Source organism: Tauraco erythrolophus, chromosome 8, assembly GCF_009769465.1.
Source record: "Tauraco erythrolophus isolate bTauEry1 chromosome 8, bTauEry1.pri, whole genome shotgun sequence".
In the NCBI taxonomy this organism is placed as follows: domain Eukaryota; kingdom Metazoa; phylum Chordata; class Aves; order Musophagiformes; family Musophagidae; genus Tauraco; species Tauraco erythrolophus.
The window spans coordinates 44,719,140-44,739,812 of record NC_141472.1 but is presented as its reverse complement, the minus strand read 5'-3'; the positions used below and the strand labels follow the sequence as shown (position 1 = coordinate 44,739,812).

Below are 20,673 nucleotides of genomic sequence, written 5' to 3'. Positions count from 1 at the left end.
GTTGGGCAGCCTGAAGTGATGTGGAAGGTGTAAAAAAACAAAAGGAAAAAAAAGAAAAGTACTGCATCTTTGATACATGAAGGGCAGTCTGCAACATCGGGAAAGATGTGATGCTAGGGGAAGAAGAAAATACAGATATTTTTTACTTTAAAAACTTCAAACCTGGCTCCTGTGATCTGAGTAGGGCTTTTGGATGACTAGGAAATTAGTGACATTTTGTTGACAGAAGAGTGGTAGGAATTTGAATGAATGAGAACTGCTTACTTAAAATTCAGCTTTTAAAATATGTTCTCGTTCACACAGTCTCTGGAAAATAAAATGACATGGGGAAGTGTTTCCTTTTTAAAGACTTAGTGTATCATTCCCTTTCACTTGGGGCCACAAAAAAGTGTTCCCAGGAGCTTTCCCACGCTTTATCGAAACTGAGCAGGTAGGGCTTTGGAGGCAGCTCGAGTGTTTCTGAAACCAATGCAAAGAGAAGTTTTCTCTTGCGTTTCTAAGATAGAATCTCTTCAACATGAAGAGATTGGAAAACATTTTCCATTTTGTTGCTCTCCTGCCATAATTGCTTTCACTGCAGGGTTGAAAAGTCGCTAAAGAAAAATGGTCCAAAACACAAATATTTTTAATAATATGCTGCCAAATGCACTGACTAGGTATTTTCTTTCTGGTTTGGACTGTGTTTCTCCGTGTAGGAGAGAGAAACTGAAATGGGTGTTTCTTTGAGGAATAACCTTCAATATCTTCCTTAAAAAAATGTTGGTTACCACCAACTAAGGAAGCAGCTTTGACTATGTCCCAAAAAAAAAAAAATAGTAGTACCCCAGAAAACAGATGCACCTCCTCACGTGAAAGTTGACAACCACTTTGCAGGCCCAGCTATGGGAATTTATTAAAAGAAAGATCTGTGGGACTGCTCAAAAAATGGAACTATTTTGGGGAGCTGGAAACTATTTCCAGCATCTCTCTGTTTCGAGGCAGAGGTGTTTCTGTAACACTGCTGTGAGTAAGTGCTGGAGAGTCACGTGGAAAACTGTCACTCACAGGACAGTATGTCCTGACGAGGAAGTTTTCAGGGTTTGAGTTGACCGGTAAGGGATACCATTGAAGCAGAGATGATTTGTCTTTAAGGAAGAACAGGTTAAAACTGAGTAATCAGACTCCTGGTCATCTGGATGCCCCAGTATGCGGTTTTGAAACAGCCTATGTCAGGAGCAAGTAAGGAAACAGTGCTTCAGCCAGGAATCAGAGCCTGCTTCTCCTAAGGGCATGGGGGCATCTGATGGAGACACACAACATGGCAGTGGTAAGGAGAGGATGGACAGGAGTCTGTTGTTCGCCTCCTGCGGTAGGATGACAGGGGGAGGCACCAAAATGTAGCAAGTAAGAGCAAGGATAAAAATAAGGAAGGTGGTTCTTGACACAGTGGTAACTGAACCGGTGGAACTCCTTGCCCGACGATTTTCCTAGTTGCTAGAGGTTTGTATATGTTCAAAGAGCAACGGGATGAGAAGACTGTATGTTGATAATCATATTAAAAAAAAATATATATACAAAAGTCCAGCTTAGGAGGTCTCTGAGCTGAATGTTCTGTGAGGCTGGGAGAGCATTAGAGTATCACGTATGTTAAAGTATTCCCATATTCACTTCTAATTCCCTTCCCTTCTAGTATCCCAATACTGTAATACCCCAGTGCTCCTAAATACTTCCATATGTCTAATGCTCCTCTGTGTCTACTCCCCCAGTTCACTCCACTTGTAATAACCTAATAAAGGGCATTGTTTTGGGTATGGTCAGAGACAAGATACCAATCTGGAGGGATCTTAGGGCGGTGCCTCTGGTAACAGTGTTGGCTTTTAAATGCCAGCTTCCTTGGTAAGGTGGAGCAATGGCAACTGCCTCCCCCTCAGATCTGGAAATACCCAGGCACTCCATGTAACTGCGGGATCCAGCGTGGTGCAAACTGCAGCAGCTTCCTGCTCCTGCCCTGCTGTTCTGCTTCAGCTTGGCCCTATGTGAGCTGTCCTTGGAAATGGTTACTATAATGCCTTGGCTCTCTTTAATTAGCCAGGAGGTGAGGTTCTGTGTTACCATTTCAAACCAGCCAGTTTGGGTCTGTTCACCATGAACTGGGCGTGTGTGCGACTGATTATCTGTCTTCAGGGACTGACTTCCAGCTTTTACCAGCTCTTAACTCTTATCAGCAAGACCGTTGCCATTCCATTTGCAAACCTTTTGCGCTTCAAGTCATTTAATGTTACTTGGGAACGGTGATAAAACCTGAGAAGAATAAATCAAAATTGTTTTTAAAAGAAATTGAAGCAGTTGTCAACTGTAAAGGTTTGGTCTAATGGAGCTGTTTTGTTTTCAGCTACCAGACCCTGATAGCTTTACCTTTGCAGTGCCTCTGCTGTGCCTCTTGAGTGTTGGTGATGTACAAAAAATTTTGATAGCTCCTTGTCTCTAAACGTTCATCTAAACAGCAAGTCTTTTTTAAAGTCTAGATTTTTCTTCTCCATTGTGTTTTAAATTGCTGGCTTTGTTACACATTAGATTAGTTTACAGTTTGGATTAGTCTCCATAGGGTAGCATATCCTTAAAGCCCTAAGCTTCCTAATGGGAAATGGAAAGAGCTGTGGCCTCTTCAAATCTTGTTTTTACAGTCACTGCAGATAGGTTTTTGCTTCTTTCTGGTACAAGTAGGAAGGAAAATGAGCTCTCGGTTTGCATTAAAAGCAAAATGGCAGTCTCCTGTCATTCCTAAATTATCTTTTTCTTGAGCACTCATTAAAAAATTGTTAGGAGAAAGGAGATTTCATCGGGTCTGGTTAAACCCAGTGGTTTGCTGGAAATACTAGGAAGTTGATTATGATTATACTTTTTTTTTTATCCTACTTTCCTTTGTAAAGAAAAAAAGAGAGAAGTCCAGTAATACAACGTAGCCAGTTGTTAATGCTTTGAACTAGTCTGGGAGCCCTAGCCACCACAGTAGCTGGGTATTAGTATTTTAAAAGGCTAATAGGATTTTAACATTCACTTAGAATCTTACTCTTGTTTTTGTAAGCTTACAGTTGAAAGTCTGGTTTCCATGCACTAAAAATACCAGAAACTGATAAAAACTTTTAAGAAAGACTTGTCACGGAAAATTTTCTGGAGTTTCAGTTACGTACCTAGTGTAGGTGATACAGGTAGTACTCCTGTCACTGTGTTGATTTTTAAAACTGTTTTCTGTTATAAATCACTGTACCGAACTTGAATATTTTGGGCCAGAACTTCCCATGGCTGTTACCTGTGCCAGCCCACAGCTGGCGGAGAGGTGCCAGCCCACAGCCCACGTCCTGGGGGCACCAGCTAGGGACGCCGTAGGGGCCCTGTGAGCCCCAGGACGCCAGCTGTGGGCTGGCACCTCTCCGCTCCGCTTGCACGGGCCCCAGTTACCCATCCGCAGGGTTTTTCGGCAGGACTGACTCCCCTCCCCGTGTTACTTCAAACAAAACGGTCAGCTGAGCGCCAATTGCGTGCAGGCCACGAGTTAAAAAGGTGCTGAAAAAGCAAGCTGTGTCACAGGAATGCGTTGGGTTTATCTGTCTTGCCATGTCGATTAGAAACTTTCAGCTGTGGCTCTTTCTAGAGTCTGTTTATAATAATAAAAAAATTTTAAGTCCCGAATGTCTCTTCCTAATGCACATTTATTCACAGGAATTGTTGAAATAGATTTCGAGAGTATCCGATAGCACAGGTCTGTAGGGCTGAGACTGACCTGAGCTCTAGTTGGTGAAAACACGTTTGTGTTGCTGTGCCCTTCCAGGCATCTGTAATTGGGAGAAACCACAGCTGACTGGTCTGCAGGAATATTCAAAAGTAAATGCTGCTTTTCTTTCTGCTGACTATAGGGATTAAGGTCTTGGGTATAGGAAAAATCAGAGAAAGCAAGCTTGTTTCTTGTTAAGCTGGCTCAGATTATTGCAAGACAAAAAATTTGGGTAAAAAAAAAAGTTGATATTAACCTTTTTGAAATAGGTGACGGATGCAGAATTGAGAGAGCATAGGCTAAGCAGGAGAAAAACAAAGTGCTGAAAAAGGGTGGAATTTCACTACAGAGGGTAGCTCATAGGCTGCGAGTCAACTTCCAGGTTCACAGGCAGTGAATTTATTATAATTTATTTATTAAACAGTAGTTTATTTATTAAACAAAGTGATACTGTAATGCCAAATAAAAGAGACAGAATAAGAAATCTGAGAGTGGAATGATGCTTGATTTGTTTGCTGTTCGTTGTTGTGTTGTGTGTAAAATTTCCAACAGAAAGTGACTATGCCTCAGTTATAGCCCCCCACCAGCCTCTTCTGCGCATGGGATGTTCTTTGAAGTGGTAAAATCTTGGGAAGAGCATTCTCTGTCCATCTGTACGCTGATGGCAATGGTATGTCTTGATCCTGAGTGACCAGATGGCATCACCAGAGCCCTTGAGATACCAAGGAGCTCTGATTTAACCCGTCCTGCGAGGTGGTGTACCCTTGTGTATTTAAATGGGGGGAAAAATGTTGTTTCTCACAGGTTGTAAATTTCTGCTTTTACTTTTGAACAGGATTTATTGGACCATTCCTGCACATCTGGAAGTGGTTCTGGACTTCCTTTCTTGGTGCAAAGAACGGTGGCTCGCCAGATCACGCTGGTGGAGTGTGTAGGTTAGTATCGATCTGGTTCACATCTAGGGCCAAGTCTTGGTAACACATGCAGAGAGAAGGCTTTGTCTCCCGTCCTAATCAATTGCTTTTCCTCAGTTGCTTGTATGAAACATTTCAGGCTTCAGCTTATGGAACATATTTGGTTTTGGAAAGTGAAGTGAAAAAATTCCTTTGAGGTCTGTGCAGAAGAAAGGGGCAAACATCATCTGTGCTTTGAAAAATTAAAGCTTTGTTCAGTAAGGCGATGCTAGAAAATGCAAACAACTAGGTTTGTTTGGATACTTTGTTAAGCTAAATAAATGACTCTCTTAGAAAAGCAAGCTCAGTTTGAAGTTTGAAACTGTCGAACTGTGAAACACATTTGTTCATTAAATGATGTTCAGTTAGAAAGCTTTAGAATTAGAGAAGGATCATCTGGATTTGAGATCTGGAGTTGAAGCATCAAGCAAAGTGGCTAAAGTGGCATTTAAAAAACGAAACAAAAGACCCCTGTGATTTTGTGCCATTGGAATGGGAAATGTTTTGTAGCTTACTTGCTCTGCACTGTTGCTCTGAGACCGTGCAGGCAATGATGCACTGTTGCTCTTTTCCCCTAAAAGAGAGAATCTTTCTAGTAATTCTTTCCTAAAACTCTTCTGGGTCTTTAATTTTTTGCAGGACTTCAGTGTTAGTTTCAAGAATCCATTACATTTTTCTTCAGAGATATATATACATATATAAAATTAATTGAATAAGGTTAAATTTGAATTTAGTAATTTTAGGAAGCATTTGGGACAAAGGTATCCTGAGGCAGAGGCATTGAGCCAAGGTGCTGTACTGGCACTAAGGAGGTGAGGAAGGCGTGATAATGATTGATTCTAGTAGGGGAAAAAAGAATTTGGATATTTATAGTTGTCAAATCTAGCACAATTCATTGCATGAAGCCTGAGGCCATCGTATTTGGGGTGTGATGGAAGTGGCAAGAACCAGAATTTTTCCATTGTGACTTATCCAGGATGTTGCTTTGCTCTTGGGTACTCGATAATTTCCTACGTTCTTCTAAGCTATTTGGTAAAAACCTTGGCATGCAGACTATGTCCTGTTCTCAACAGGACAGGGGTGGGTTTTTTGAATTTTGTGTTTGGGTTTTTTCCCCCCTTTTTTGTTTGTGGGTGTGGTGGTGTTGTTGTTGTTGCTCTTTTGGTAGTGGTGGGTGTGTTTTTTGTTGTGGGTTTTTTTTTTTCAAATCGGCATTCTGCACTTTGTATGTCTGGCTGTGCTGATCATTTTTGGAAGGGCTGATGATGTAATAGAAATGTAAAGGCTGTATCCCTGGCATTATATATCCTTCCTCTCCTCTTAACTTCAGAATTCCTGGATTTGTGTACACGGGCCTTGTAGCACGTTGCCAAAGTTGCTTAAGCTGGTGCCGTGCTTTCGTTGCTGGTCATTGAATAATTACACCTGCCCAGTACAAAGGCTCTGTATACTGTACCAACGTGCAAGGAGGAGAGATCCATACTCTGAGCTTGCAGTTGAAACAAACAGGAAAAATTAAGGGACAGTGGAGCACAGTGTGACTATAAAGTGGTAAAAAGTGTACGTGGGGTGATGGAACTACATCAGTGTGGTGTTTGGGCCATGACTGAGCTTCTGTGCTAGCAGCTACTCCTGTCCTGCTGCCCTGTGAAAACTGTTAGTTGACAACTTTTACTGTGTTTTTTCCCTCACCAGGAAAGGGCCGTTATGGAGAAGTTTGGAGGGGTCAGTGGCAAGGAGAAAATGTTGCTGTGAAGATCTTCTCTTCTAGGGATGAAAAATCCTGGTTCAGGGAAACTGAATTGTACAACACTGTATTGCTGCGGCATGAAAATATTTTAGGTAGGTAGAACAACCATGTTCATGTTTCCTCGTGTGGCTGGTGTAAAGGTGGGTTAACTGAACGGTTCCCTTGCAAAGCACTGTGGATTTGCGAGTCATCTTGCAAATCGTTGAGATTAGGTTGTTGTGTTTGCAATAAATATTCAAAGGGAAATTTTCAGGGGGAGGCTTGCAGGATGGTGCTAAAATCTGTCTGAACTGGAGAAGGTGGTGTAGCAACCATGAAGCGTTGTCCTCCTGCAATATGCTAGCAAGAAGCCGTCAACCAGACTAACCAATTGTTGGCAGCAGAGTGCAGAGAAGGATGGAGGTGCCACAGACACGCGTGTTAGGAATTCACCCTCGCAGCCCTTGTTGCAGGACAGCCAAATGGCAGAAGAGTGTTGCACGATGCGTTAGGTGGAGAAGTTCTGGTGGATCTATGTTTTATTAGAACTTCAGTGTACCTGGGAGAAACGAAGGGAGAAAAAGTGGGGAGGAGTTTATAGTGAGATTGGAATACTTTTTCTTGAGCCTGAATAAAGTGCGGTGTGAATCCGTTATTTTCTTCTGTTTAACTGTTCTGCTCGGGGTCAAACTGAGCTCCTTCAGTGTTTGAACTTCAACTGCAGTTGCCCCTTTATGAGGTATCTCAATTCCCGGCGAATATGAAAGTACAACGATTTTGAATCTTCTGTGTCCCATGTACCTTGTGTGCTCAGTTCTGAGAGCTTAAAGTGGATTTTTTGTGTTGTGAGCCATGGCCAAAGTTTAAGCAGCCTTTTGGATTCTGAGTGGTCGTGACCTTCTTTCACTGGTGTGCCACCTTTAGAAAATATGCTGCTGCTTTTATTTGTGAGTGCTGACACTACCTCACCCGCAATCTGTCTGTCTTCAATCAGTTTTACTTGGGCTGCTTATTCTTGTTTCCTGTCAGAGAATATTCCTTGGCTCTAGCTCACCCTGCTAGGTGTTTGTCTAGTGTTTCCTGAAGCAGTTCCCTTGTTATGACAAAAATAATTTGGTGGCCTCCTGAAATGTGAGTTATTGAACTTGGCTTCCTGAGAGAGCAAGTGACTTGGCTGAAATTGCATTACATGTTTCCCATATTCCTCTGTCCATGTTTAGTCTTTCTTGATAACTGTCAAATTTGTCGACTATTTTATAGAATTTTTTTTAGACGTGGTATTAAACAATATCACAACTTACGAAAGTGCCACATTGTGCAGAAATCTGACTTCAGGAGAGAAAGCAGTGGGTGTTCTTTCTGACAAATGTCATATGTGGGCTCTTAATAAACATGATTTGTTCTTCTGATTTGGGAATAACACTTTTGTTGCTTCCTGGGTAAAGCTATTGAGGTCACCAGTGTGCTGGTACACAATCAATTCAGAGGTAACAGGAAGGGAGCCACTCCTGAATTTTGGGTTCGGTTTTAAGGCACTGCACTTTTCCAAGTATTTGAAGTGGAATTACTATTCGGAGCACTTCCAACAGTCAGCCTTGACATGTCAAAAACTTGCTGTCCCCACATGTCAAGGCTGAGTGTCAGAAGTGCTCCCAATAGACTTACCTGGGATGTAGACGTGAAGCTGGCACAGTATGTAATGTCTGTTTACTGGGATGGGATGCATGCATGAGACCTGTTTAACCCTTTTCTCAGCAGCCTGCGCTGGCGGCTTGCTGTCCGTAAAAATGGAAGTGATTACCTCTCACTCGCCTGTTTGAGGTGTTGCCTCTTTCCAGGGTGGTCTGGTTGAGCGGACAGCGGCAGATGTGCTACAACCTGGTGGTCTTTTGGTTTAACTGGAAACTTCCCCACCCCAAAGTCCTTCAAGAAGGAGGAAAAAAAATTAATTTTTATTTTATTTTTTCTTTAAGTATGTGGTCCTAACAAGTAGTCGTTTAGTGTGTCTGACAGAATACCTAAATACATTCTTGTGAACAGACTTATGTCAGCTCATTTCTCATCCTGATAGTACCTGTAGTCTGTTTTCAGTGCAGTACAATTGCGGAGATGTTTAAATTAAACAAAGTTTTAAACTGCAGGAGGGGCCCAGTCGTATTGATTCTTTTCTTGGAGGAGTCTTCAAGGAGCTCTGTCATCTTATTTTGCTGTTCCTCCTTTTTTTTTCCCCCCCTTCTCTTTGTAGGATTTATTGCATCCGATATGACTTCCAGAAACTCTAGTACCCAGCTGTGGCTGATCACGCACTACCACGAGATGGGCTCTCTGTACGACTACCTGCAGCTCACCACGCTGGACACGGTGAGCTGCCTGCGCATCGTGCTCTCCGTCGCCAGCGGCCTGGCGCACCTGCACATCGAGATCTTTGGCACGCAGGGCAAGCCCGCCATTTCCCACCGCGACCTCAAGAGCAAGAACATCCTCGTGAAGAAGAACGGCCAGTGCTGCATCGCGGATTTGGGTGAGTCGGCTCCGCTCCGCGCGTTCCCACGGCCCGCTGCGCGGCCCCGCGGCGCGGTGCGCGCCCGCCAGGTGGCGCTCGTCGAGCCGCGAAGCAGCAGCGGCAGCAGCGCCCGTCGGTGCCCGTCGGTGCCCGGGGATGTGTCTGGCAGGTTTATTTTCCTTTTCTCTGAAGAGAAGGGGGAAGATGGAGGTGGAACCCCAGTCCTGGGGAGCCATCGGCTGGATGAAAAGTGTACCGGGAGATGGGAGGGTTTTTAATAATAGTTCTGCTGTGTAGTTCCCATCGCTTTTTCCCCAGGGGCATGAGGTACAGGGCAAACGTGAAAGCCCCACGCCTGGGCCCAGCTAAATCTGCAGAGGGAATAGTGAGTAAAAAATGGAGCACTAAGCTGAAAACAGAGAAGTTCAGAGATTGGCCTTTAGAAGCATTTATAGTTCACACTGGGGAGGGGACAGCACATACTGGTATCAGTTGATATCACACTAATTAAGCTAAATTTACTATGTTATTTATCTAGAGGCTTCAGATATCTGAGAAATTTTCTGAGAGCACACAGCAATAAATGTTTCCCAGTTAGTTTTTATGGCGGAAAAAATAGGTGTGTTTTAAAATGTGAAGTCCTCTGGCTTGTGTCTGACACGTTCTTAATTTGCTGCTTATCTGTAAAGGAGAGTTACCAAAGAGTTTGTTACCTCTGGCATGTATTCATGCCCTTTTTCTCTGTATAGCTTTGCGTTTTTTTCTTCCTCTGGTCTCCCCCTCTGTTTCAACACGTGTGCCATGCGAGAAAAATGGCATTTGGAGACTGGTAGGTATGAGCAGATGGGAAGACTCACTGCAGCTGCCCAGAGCTAAGCCGGACATGGATTCCGTCAGTCACACCAGGTTCTGGATGTGCCATGTACCTGTTAAGAACAGGTGTCAGCTCTGAAAACAGAGCAATAGAACCGCTTCGATATGTCCGTTTTGCGGCAGCCAGGGTGCCGCGCGCCTGGACTGCAGCGCAGCGTGGTGTGTGTCCTGCGGACGGGCAGCACAGCACGTGCGGGAGCTTTGGGAATTGGCTGCTCGTCCCTCGGCAAGCCGTGCTGGGAACTAATATCTCCAGCAGCAACCCGAGTGTCCAGAGCTGCAGTTACAAATCTGGCCGTTTCAAGCAGGGTCTGGCTAAGCAGAAGCTGTGCGGTAAAGTCCAAGGACGGGTGTCAGTCCCGCTTCGGTCTTGTCAGCACTGTGGAAAAGTTGTGCCCTTCTACTTCTGAAGCAATTCCTGTGCGTGGCAATAGGCCTTAGTTGAGCAACTTTATAGAACAGCAGAGAAATGCTTATACAAAAAGAAGAAAAAACCAGCCCTCCTATGGCTCCCTCCTTCCCCTTGCCCCTCCACACGGAGTAGTGACTGGCCGTTGGGATTTGTGAGGAGGGGGCAAAGAATGCTAACAAAATGTATTTGCCCAGTTTTTGTGTCTAGCAGATACTCCAGTATACTAAAGAGCACTTTTTGGTGTCTTGAAAACCAATGTTGTTTCATCGATTTGTATGCCTGTCAAGCTCTTTTTTTTTCTCTTTTTAAAAGAATTAGTATCTTGAAGTAGGAGCTGCTCTGACAAGCACTTGTGTCCCGAAGTTAAACGTGCTTTGAGATCTCCCGAGGTGAAAAGAAGCCGAAGCAGTGCAGTATCTGCTCCCTAACTCTCATAAACAGCACAGATGCCACCGTGATGAGAACCTGATTACAACATTGCTGTCCCCTGACCCTCTTGCAACACTTTCTTAGTTTGTAGCATGCGGGATGCTGACTTGCCTCCCTCAGCCTTAAACCTTTGGCCTGTCTGTTTGAGTATAATATTTAGGGTGTTGAGTCTGTTTGCCCAGTTTGGATGGAGTTTTATGATTTTTATCAAAGTGCTCTGCAAAGTCTTGACATCCAGAGTTTGCCAGGAAGTTTCTTTTCTAACCTTTCTTTCCAGTATGCGACTTTAAAAAAAAATAAATATATAATTCCTACATATGGTATAATATAAATGAATATAAACATAAACAAATATATAAATGTAAAAGTGTGTGTGTAAATGTATGTCCTATATGTGTGACAAAAAATACTTTTATCTGGAGAGCAGGCTTTCCAAATTATCTTCTCAGCCATAATGGGATTAGTAGATGGTATCTTTCTAGAGGTGGCATAAGCATTTTCTTGCAAGTTGGGATTACTTCAAGTGCATTTAAATTGTAGGAAAGTGTTTTCCAATATTTCTTTTTTACAGTGAAGCACAGACTGTTTTTTGGAAAGAGAAAAAATTAGTGATCTGATGATAGGTTAATTTTTTGTGGGACTGAGTTAAAAAGGTTTTTAAGTTCCATCTAAAATAAACTCATGTTAAATGTAAATAGTATATGTTATTCTTACAAGAGTTGTTGAGGAAATTAGGGAGAGTTTGTGTCGTCTTTTCTATTGCTTAGTTATGTCATGCACCTGTTGCTGTTCAATTTGCAGTGCTCTCTGTTTACCATGGCAAAATGAGTACTCTGTGTGTTTCCAATTTTACAGTAATTTAGTCCCTCACATAATGTTCTTTGCTTAAATGTTTAGTAATTAGTAGAAACAAGGTAGAGTGGTTTTGACTGACTCATTTTTAGATCAGCTTGAGGATGTTTATTTTTCAAGCTACTACAAATACGGTGTTTTTCATTTTCCAGCTTTATTTTTTTAACTTGTGTATATCCATCACGCAGTGTTTTTCTTCTCTCTTCCCCACAGTTAGGATATATCCACCTACCCAAAAGTTCTATAAATAAATTTGAATGTCATGTAAAATTGTTTTCTTCTACGTAAGAGATGCTTGGCCTTCTGTGTATACGTGCTCAGAGCGCTGGTGACATCCAGTGGCTGCAAAACACTTAATGACAACGTTTTGCAACAGCGCAATAACATGCTCAGTGGTAATCCCTGCAGAGATAATTGGTCTAAGTCTACGGACAGAGTGGCTGTTTTTCATAGCTAGGTTGGAGCTGACCCAGTTGGTCTTTGGACAGTTGGACTCTCGGCTCCTTCTTTTTGAGAAACTGTCTGATGAGTGTCACTGCTCACATGTAACCTTAAACGAATGCTGCTGTAGTGTTAAAGGGGACTTAACAGTGATTTTCTTTTTTTCTTTTTTCCTGTTCTTCAGGCCTTGCAGTTATGCACTCCCAAAGCACGAATCAGTTGGATGTGGGGAACAATCCCCGTGTGGGTACCAAACGGTACATGGCTCCGGAAGTCTTGGATGAAACTATCCAGGCAGACTGCTTTGACTCGTATAAAAGGGTCGATATCTGGGCTTTTGGGCTCGTCCTCTGGGAAGTAGCTAGACGCATGGTTAGCAACGGTAAGTATTTGGGGCTCCTTTGCTGCTTGTTAGAAGGGGTTAAGCAAATGATAGCTCACAGCAAAGCATCTGCTGCCAAAACGCATAGGATGCATAGCAAAATACTGGACCTCCAAAGTATTTTGATTCTGGACACTTTGCTGCCTGTGTTGAAGTTGTTGATATGTTGGGTACAATGGCAGAGTGTTATTGTCACTTCTGTTAAGGCAGAGAAGGAAGAGGGTCCCCTGCTACATCCCAAATCAAGAGGCAGTAGTCAGAGTGGCTCAAACTGAAGAATTGAGGGCACCTTTTTTTGATGGGAACTATTGCAAGTGAGAATTTGAGGGAAGACTTTGGAGGAAAGGACTAAAATAGCTTTGCAGCTGTTCTCCAAAAGCACCTGTTGAGAGCCAAAGGAGGGAGTATGAGCAGTTTTGTGGAGAGGAGCAGTGAGTGGACAGAGGTAGGCTGCCCAAGGGTATGGCAGGGAAGGCTCACGGTAGCTAATACAGAGTCATGTGAACAACTTACTCAGCTCAAGTTCTAGCGAAAATTACCATTTTGTTAAGCCTCGTGTCGTTTCTCATGCATCACCTCCTTTCCATTCCCCGACCCCAGTGGAAATCCTGTCCAAATGTGTTACCTTGGACTATGGGGGGTGGGGAGAGGACAGGCACATGTGCAACAGCTTTAGAAGCAAATAAATGTTGTTATTCTATTAAAGTACAGGACTACTCCTAAACATGAATCTTTGACTTCATCTGGTATCTGTTGGTGGCCAAAAAAATTTAACTGTGATTTAAAAGAAAAAAAGTATTATTGCCCTATTCAGGGTAATTCTCAGCACAGAGCCGCAGCAGCTAGTTGTCTCCTGAAACACTGCAGTGAGGCTTGTTAAGAGAAGGCTGCTGGAAGGTGGCATTTCTGAGAAGATTTGCAGACCTTCCAAGCTTGCTGGGAGATTCCCTGGGGCCTGGAGCACTGTCTCAAGCCCCTGTTTTCTCTCAGATACTTACAAGGTGCTTAAACAAAGCCGATTTGGAGGTAGCAAATGCATCAGGTAGGCTCAGGTGGCTTGTTTCAGTCTCCTTGTGAGCCTGAGAGCTTGCTTTGATAGCTCTGAAGAGATCCAAAATGAGTTCTCTGCCATCGAGAGAGCAGGGTAGTAATCTGTGTGGGTGCACAGCTGTTTTGGGGAGATGCAGTTCAACTTGCAGGGTCCATAGTGAGCAGCAGTCACGGGGCTGACCACAGGAGCAGAAGGGAACTTCCATTGGCTTTCCATGGAGTGGTTGGAGCTGAGCTCATGGCCTTGCCTTCCTTCTCCCTTCACTGTCAGAGGAGTTACTTGAAGACGTAAGCAGCAAAAGGAGTAGGTATTGTTCTGATACAAGAACGTACGTCAGCTGCATCAGTGTGATGGTGACCTCAGGTGAAGGCGTATGTAATTAGAGAAAGGAGGATGGTCTCGTGAATGCACAGTGGTAGTTTTTCTTCTGAGGTACTCTGCTGGCAAATGTATGTCCTAGGCAGTTCTGAAGACTTGCTCATTGCGTTTCCCAATATTTGGAGACCAATGGGTTGCAGTTCATGTCAGTGCAGGTGCCTCGAGAGCTTAAGCTGTGACTTGATGGTCCTCAGTGCAGTTTTATGTTCTGCACTTTGTCTCAGTGGTCTGAGAGTGCTGTAGTCTGCCAGGCGCCGCAACACGATCGGTTTGCTGTGCAGGGATTGATTAACTCACTGTGCCATGGGTGGTGCTCGCTGGATGGAAAGGGAAGCCAGTGCCTGAGGAGCCAGCGGGTCTTCCTCCGTGCTGCCTGCCGAGGGGCTGCGCTCGTGGCTGTGGGTGATGGGACCAGCAGCACTGACGGGGTGCGTGCTTACACGTGGGCAGCGTGTGGAGTGCAGTCTGAACGTAGCAGTTGGCCTTGGTGATGACAAAACTTCACGTGTAAGCTTTTGAGAAGTTTGGTTTTATCGCCAGTCTGAAATTTTGAGTAGTTCATCTGGACTCTGTCTTGCCACAGTGGTGTTTTGGAGGCCGGTAGTCCTTTGTGGAATAGTAGGTGTCTTGCTCTCTTTGTATGTGAATATACCTCTGTACTTGTGTGTGTGTGTACTGTACGTAATGTGTATTAAAAATACACACACTCTTAGCTAGTTACCTCTTGAAATGAGAATTCCATGAAATAGTACCTGTGACTTAAATATTCCTGTGCAGATTTGATACATATGTATTGCTGCAGTAACTGCAGTTCACAGACAGTTCACCTGAGCTGCTTTTGGACTAGAGAGCTTGGATTGTGCTGGCAGCGCCACCGAGGTGGCGTGAAGCTCCGCACGGGCTGCAGACCTGCCAACGGCCGTAGGTAGATGCCTCAGCAGTTTGATGGGGCTGAGCTCAGTGCCGCTGCAGAAGCACAGGTACGTCGTGACGTTGGTCCTGTCTGTAAGGTCTGAAGGTTAAGACAACGGTGATACTAATTCCACAGTACTTACTTCCAGTTGCTCCGTATTTCTGGCTGTTGCCGTAAGTAATTACGCTTCCTTGCACTGGTTTGAAATGGAGTAAACGTTTTCTCTCAAATCCGGGTGTTGAGCTGTGTGGGAATCATTACCCCATCGGGTGGTCCCTCCGATAACCCTGTTTGGTTTGTAGTAAGACTTTGGCACAGGGAGTGAGCATGCTGGGGTCAAGGTAGCGCGCTTGTGTGAACTGGGTGATGGTGTATCTTAGGGGGCCTGGAGGCGCTTCTCAGATGTGCATCAGAAACTTCTGCTGCTGTCCCGTGCTGATGGACACTTGTCATCTCACGTTGACTCGTTGGAAATGTAAAGTTTATTCCATTGGCTCAGCCTGTTTTAGTACCTTGTGGAGACTCTGATAATCTGATTTTTAGTTTTTTAATTTTTATCTCTACACTTTAATTTTGAAAAATTTAAAAAATTCTTAAATTTTATAAATTTATGTCATGGTCCTCAAAGTGACACGGCGATTCTCAGTACTTTTCTGTTGTGGCTTGGCTTAAGGAGGAAAATGCAGTAGGAAACTCCTTTGCTACAACCAAGAGTATTTATGTATGGTCTTTTTGCTGTAGCAGGAGCCACTCAGCATTTCTTTCTCTACTTGAAAAATGTGATTTAAGCCCCAACATCAGTATTTTACTCTCTTTAAATAGACCAGTGCTTGTTCCTTGTAGTGTGGTTGTTCGCCGCCTTTGAACGCACTCCCTTCCTGGCGTACGGTGCCGTGCATCATTGCCTTCCTGGTGCCTGGAGGTTCTGTTCCGTGTGAATCTTCACTGTCGTTCCCAGTGTTGGGGTCTCGTTCGATATTAATGGTATTAACAGCAGAAGCTGAAAGGTGGTTACTGCCCAAAGCCACCCTGGATGCGGTCGTCATTAGATCTGCAGTGCTGTGTCTCTGCTTAGGTCTCTGTAGGTCTTGCTTTGCTCCAACAGTTCCATTCTTGCATGTGTAGGACAAGCCGACGTCACAGTAACGAGGAATAAAGGTGAAGAAAACGCCGCTGTATTGTGAGTTCCAGTTGACTGGAGCAGCAAGAATCCAGCAGCTCCAGGGGAAAAAAAAACCAACAATATGTTGTAAATTACAGAAGTGATCTTAAAACAGTCCAGGAAGCGGTGAGCTGTGGGTGGTGCTGAAGGACTCGGGGTCTCCCTCGCGGCGAGCTCGCCGTGCCGGGGCAGTGGGCGAGGGAAGGGTGTCGCGGTTCAGCGGCGGCTGTGCGAGCAGAGCCGTGTGGGCTAGAGGTTGCAGTGGCTCGCTGGCACTGCCGGCGGGCTGCCGTGGAGCCAGCAGCGGTCCCGCGGGGTCTGCGACGTTTGGCAGTGGTAGACCAGAGGGCTCTAGGAGCCCTCTATTAGAGTAAAGGCTAGACCAGAGCGTTTCGTGTTTATTGCTGCGTGGCTCAGCTGAAACAGCCAGCTGTGTACCCTATGCTTTGGAAAGGCCACATGAAAATAGTAAATCAGAGCCAGACTCTCTCTTTTAGTGATAAAGTTCGTCTGTAATATCCTAATGACCCTGGAAACGTCCTCAGAGCCGCATGACGTAGCTCTGAAGTTGTGCATTTGACTCTTACAAAGCCACTGCTTCCTCCGAAACGGAAGCGCAGACAGCGTGGATACTCGAGAGGTGTTTTGTATTCTTGAGTTGTCACAGTAAACTGCTGTCTGTGTTCTTGGAGGAAGCAGGAAACGTGTAAAAACCGGAGTTCAGGCCTGTAGGTGATGATTGGTGTGTGCAATCTTGAACTGCTTGGAGGAGGAGGGTGGGTGATGCTTCTTCACGCAGCACGTCATACAGTCTGTCAGGGCACCACAGGGCAAACCTGCCGTCTGCCAGTTATGTCGTTACGCTAACTCGCTTGGGTAGCCAGATGTTTGAATGCCCTACTGTTTTCTAAGGGAGTTGTAGATTCCTGAAGACCATTTCCCGTTTCAACTAGTCATTACAGGTAGGGATTTACAGATTTTTACAGCAGATCTATGGGATTTTGATCTTTGACCCAATAGAACAAGAAAACTAAATCCCAACCAGTGCAGCAAAGTTTGAGAACCTCTTTTCAACTTCAGTATATCCAGATCAACAGAAACGCTCCTGGATTTCCTGTCGGTCTGGCTGTGGGGCAGCTGCCAGTCTGCTCAAAAGCAGTTGTAAGATTGTTCTGCCCGTGTTCCTACTGTACACAGAGGGCCTCGTTTGCTCAGTGCTTTTCCAAGCTGCTGACCCAAACGCCTGTCTTTGAACACCAGTTTTTAAATTGGCTTCCTAAGAAAGCTGAGCTCCCTATGGATCATTTGTGAGCTTAATCCACTGATGAAACAGCAGTGCTGTACGCGTGCTTTAGAGTAGGCAAAAGGCTTTTGAGCCTGCCAGTCTTCCGAAAGCTGAGTGGCAAGTTGTGAGAACACACACGTCAACTCATTTTTCAAAGGGAGTCCTAGAAAATGCATTCAGACACTGGATGCCACAGGTGCTCAGGTGTTTGGCTTTGTGATCGTGTGTGGTGCCAGTTACCCGAGGTATTTTACTCTTTTAATAACAAGAAGTAAAATTACTTGAAGTACCAGCGTGAGGGTCTGTAGATGCCAACATACTTATTAGATTCTTTCATGAATCATAAACCATGCAAAATATATGATAAGCCTATTAAAACCCACAATGCAGACCTTAAAACTCTTACATTTGCTCGTAGAAATCCCAGTTTGGTGGTAGTCAGTAAACCACCTTGCATTATAAAAGATGGTCTTTTGGCCAGTGAATTTATTTCTTGTCATTTCAGCTCAAGCATCTGCAAAATGGATATAGCTCTGACTTTGTGCAATTGTAATATGAGCCAATAATTAACATTTTTGGGTAGAAAAAGCTGTTCCTGTGATAGTGACTCCTACTCTGCTGTTTAATGGCTGCTGGACACTGGTGGTTTAACTTTCAAAAGGTTTTTGTGCTGCTGGTAGGTCAGGTGTCCTCTCCTTCTGCACGGAAACGCTGCGTCACTGACACGGTCGTTAAATAACGCCTCTCTCGTTTGTGTCTCACTAGGTATTGTGGAAGACTATAAACCACCGTTTTACGACCTGGTTCCAAACGATCCCAGTTTTGAAGACATGAGGAAGGTGGTCTGTGTAGATCAGCAAAGGCCCAACATTCCCAACAGATGGTTCTCAGACCCTGTGAGTGGTGTGCCTGGGGGGGTTGCAGAGGATACGAGCTGACCTTTCTTCTTTTGAAATAAAGTCATGAAAGTTATTTTCTGTTACCACTTGAAATTGCAGTGATCTCAGTGCTCCTTGTCAGGAGCATTACCTGTACAGATTTCAGAAGCATCTGGCATGGACTCTTATGTTGGAGCAGGCAGAGAACACAGTGAGCAAACTTATGACTGTCAAGTCTGAGCTATTCAGGTTAACCTTTTATTAGCATGGTTTAACAATGACTGTTTTAAAGCTGCTCTCTCTGGAGAGAACAAGGAGAAACTTGTTTAAGGGGAAGGTAGTCGGTGTAGGACTTTCTGTGGCTTATAAGCGTGCAGATTCAGAGCGGAATTTTGGTGTCTCTCCTGCCTACAGGATAAAGGACTGGGGTGTTTCTTGAAAGGCTAGTGCTGAAGTTTATTTTTCTGCATCAGAATGAGTCTGGACTCTCTATGTTGACCAGCTGTTTTGTTCCTTATTGCTGAAGCTGTGGAGATCACTTTGAATGTTAATGGCTGGCTTGGGCCAGCAAGGGTGAGAGGTCCCATCTGTAGAGCTGTGACTCTCGGCTGTTTAAAGTTGCACTGGACGTGATGAAATTGCAGTGGAAAATCTATACCTCCCCTGGCTCCCTTCATTGATCTTGCAGGAGTTGGTTTCATTGCAAAGAGATTCTGTGGAGTGTTTACTTAGAAAAAACCCAAAAACTCCCTAGTTTAAAATTATGCTAGCTTGTCACTCCAGTCAGCTCATTGTCTAGTTATTCTCTTGGTTTAACCAACTTACCAAGCTTGGGTTTTTTTCAGCTGTATGTTTGATAGACAGCAGTAAACGCTCTCTGTAGACTCTGAAAATTGAGTATTAATAAGGCAGCAAAGCCTTACTGTGTCGGTGCTTAACTCGATCCAGTGCTTGCTTGGCCCGTGATTCGCGTACTTACGTGCGTGTTTTGTGGCTTTGTTCTTTCCCCAGACATTAACGTCTCTTGCCAAGCTGATGAAAGAATGCTGGTATCAAAACCCATCAGCGAGACTAACAGCCCTGCGAATCAAAAAGACTTTGACCAAAATTGATAATTCCTTAGATAAACTGAAAGCTGACTGTTGACCTTCTTCTCGTGGTGCTCTCCTGACGGGAAGGCATCGGTCTGGTTCGGAAGGAGTCTGGCCGGACAGTTGATACGGTTGGTCCCCATGTGGCTACTCACAGAGGCAGAAGTTCTTCCCGAGCCATCCGTGTGGGACACATCGGAACCCTATGGACTTTGCTCAGTGACTACAACGGGCATTTCGCAAACGGTCAAGCTATAAAGACTCACGCTGGATGTACTGTTGCAAAGGTAGTGGCCTGAAGGAAGACAGAGAAATCCTAAGACAAGATCAGGGCATTAAATAATGGCTTTGAACAGCTTTTTTTCTTTTTTTTTTCTTTTTTTTTTTTTTTTAATTCTCCTAATCACTCCCAGGGTGAACACATGGAAGTGGTAAATTTTAATCAGCAATATTGCCTGTGCTTCTCTTCTTTATTGCACTAGGAATTCTTTGCATTCCTTACTTGCACTGTCACTGTTAATTTTAATGACATGACTTGCCAAAAATATGATTGGCTGTATACTACATTGATCTATGCCTGAGTAATAGGAATTGAATTTGGTAAACTGAAAATGTAACTGTCAGATTTTAGCTGCATTTTACATGTGTACTGATGTTTACAATAATGCTGAACATTAGGAATTTCTCGTTTATACAAAACTTGCAAATTATTTATTACTAGTGCACTTGCCAGTTTTTTAAACTGTAAAATAAGTGCATAAAGTTAAAGCTTATTTTTATGTGGCCTCTTTCATGATTTCTTACACAGATGTTTTTGTAACACTATATAACCTGAAACATAAATTGTTTTCTGTATTATCATATTACAACTCGATAATCACATTTTAAGTGCTTCACATTTGTAGGTGTGTGGTCTGTTAACATATTTTCGGTTCGAATACGGAACATATATATAGCCATTACCCACAGGACCTTGTGTCTAGTACCTTACTGATCTAGAAGAGGGAAGCAACGGAGGAGTTAACTGTAATTTTAGGTCATGAGTGCTGTGGGGAAAAATGCATTTTATTTCTTCTAAGCTATATAATATGCATTTAAACTCTGCCAGAAAAATAACTATTTTGTTTTAATCTACTTTTTCTATTTAGTAGTTATTTGTATAAATTAAATAGAATGTTTTCAAGTCAAACTAGAGTGGTTTAGTTCTCTTACTGCCTGTTAGTAGCGAAGGGGCACTGCTGCAGCAGCGGGTGCCTCCAGTCGTGCGCTCGCAGGTGACCAGAGTGGGCCCAGGTCAAGGCTGGGTGGGACACCAAGGTACTGAGGCTCTCAGCAGTTGTCGGGGTGTGTTTTTCCTGTGCTGAATGGCATCCCAAAATAGTACAGCAGGAAACTGGCATCAGCCATGTCCGTGCAAACCTCCTGGAGCGTGTCTTGCAGAAGGAGGTGCCTTATCCCTGTGCCTCATGGGGAAGAATTCTGCTTTGTACCCAGAGAACTGTTTTCTCTGCCTGTACCTCTTGATACTCTCATGGGTTTTGTTATGCCAAATGGAAGAGTAACTGGGAAGTGACGGTGCCCTTTCATCCT

General features: G+C 44.0%; 1 protein-coding gene across 1 annotated transcript in view; it reads left to right on the top strand.

Annotated features, from left to right (window-relative positions):
• The window catches only part of ACVR1 (activin A receptor type 1), a 28,516-nt gene extending 8,331 nt beyond the window's left edge, over nt 1–20,185 (top strand). The window contains exons 4-9 of the mRNA XM_009979665.2: nt 4,587–4,686; nt 6,400–6,546; nt 8,679–8,954; nt 12,128–12,325; nt 17,880–18,010; nt 19,004–20,185. Of these exons, the coding sequence (XP_009977967.2) occupies nt 4,587–4,686; nt 6,400–6,546; nt 8,679–8,954; nt 12,128–12,325; nt 17,880–18,010; nt 19,004–19,138 (987 nt within the window). The 3' untranslated portion in view covers nt 19,139–20,185. The remainder of the gene's footprint in view (nt 1–4,586; nt 4,687–6,399; nt 6,547–8,678; nt 8,955–12,127; nt 12,326–17,879; nt 18,011–19,003) is intronic.
• Nucleotides 20,186–20,673: the final 488 nt, after the last annotated feature.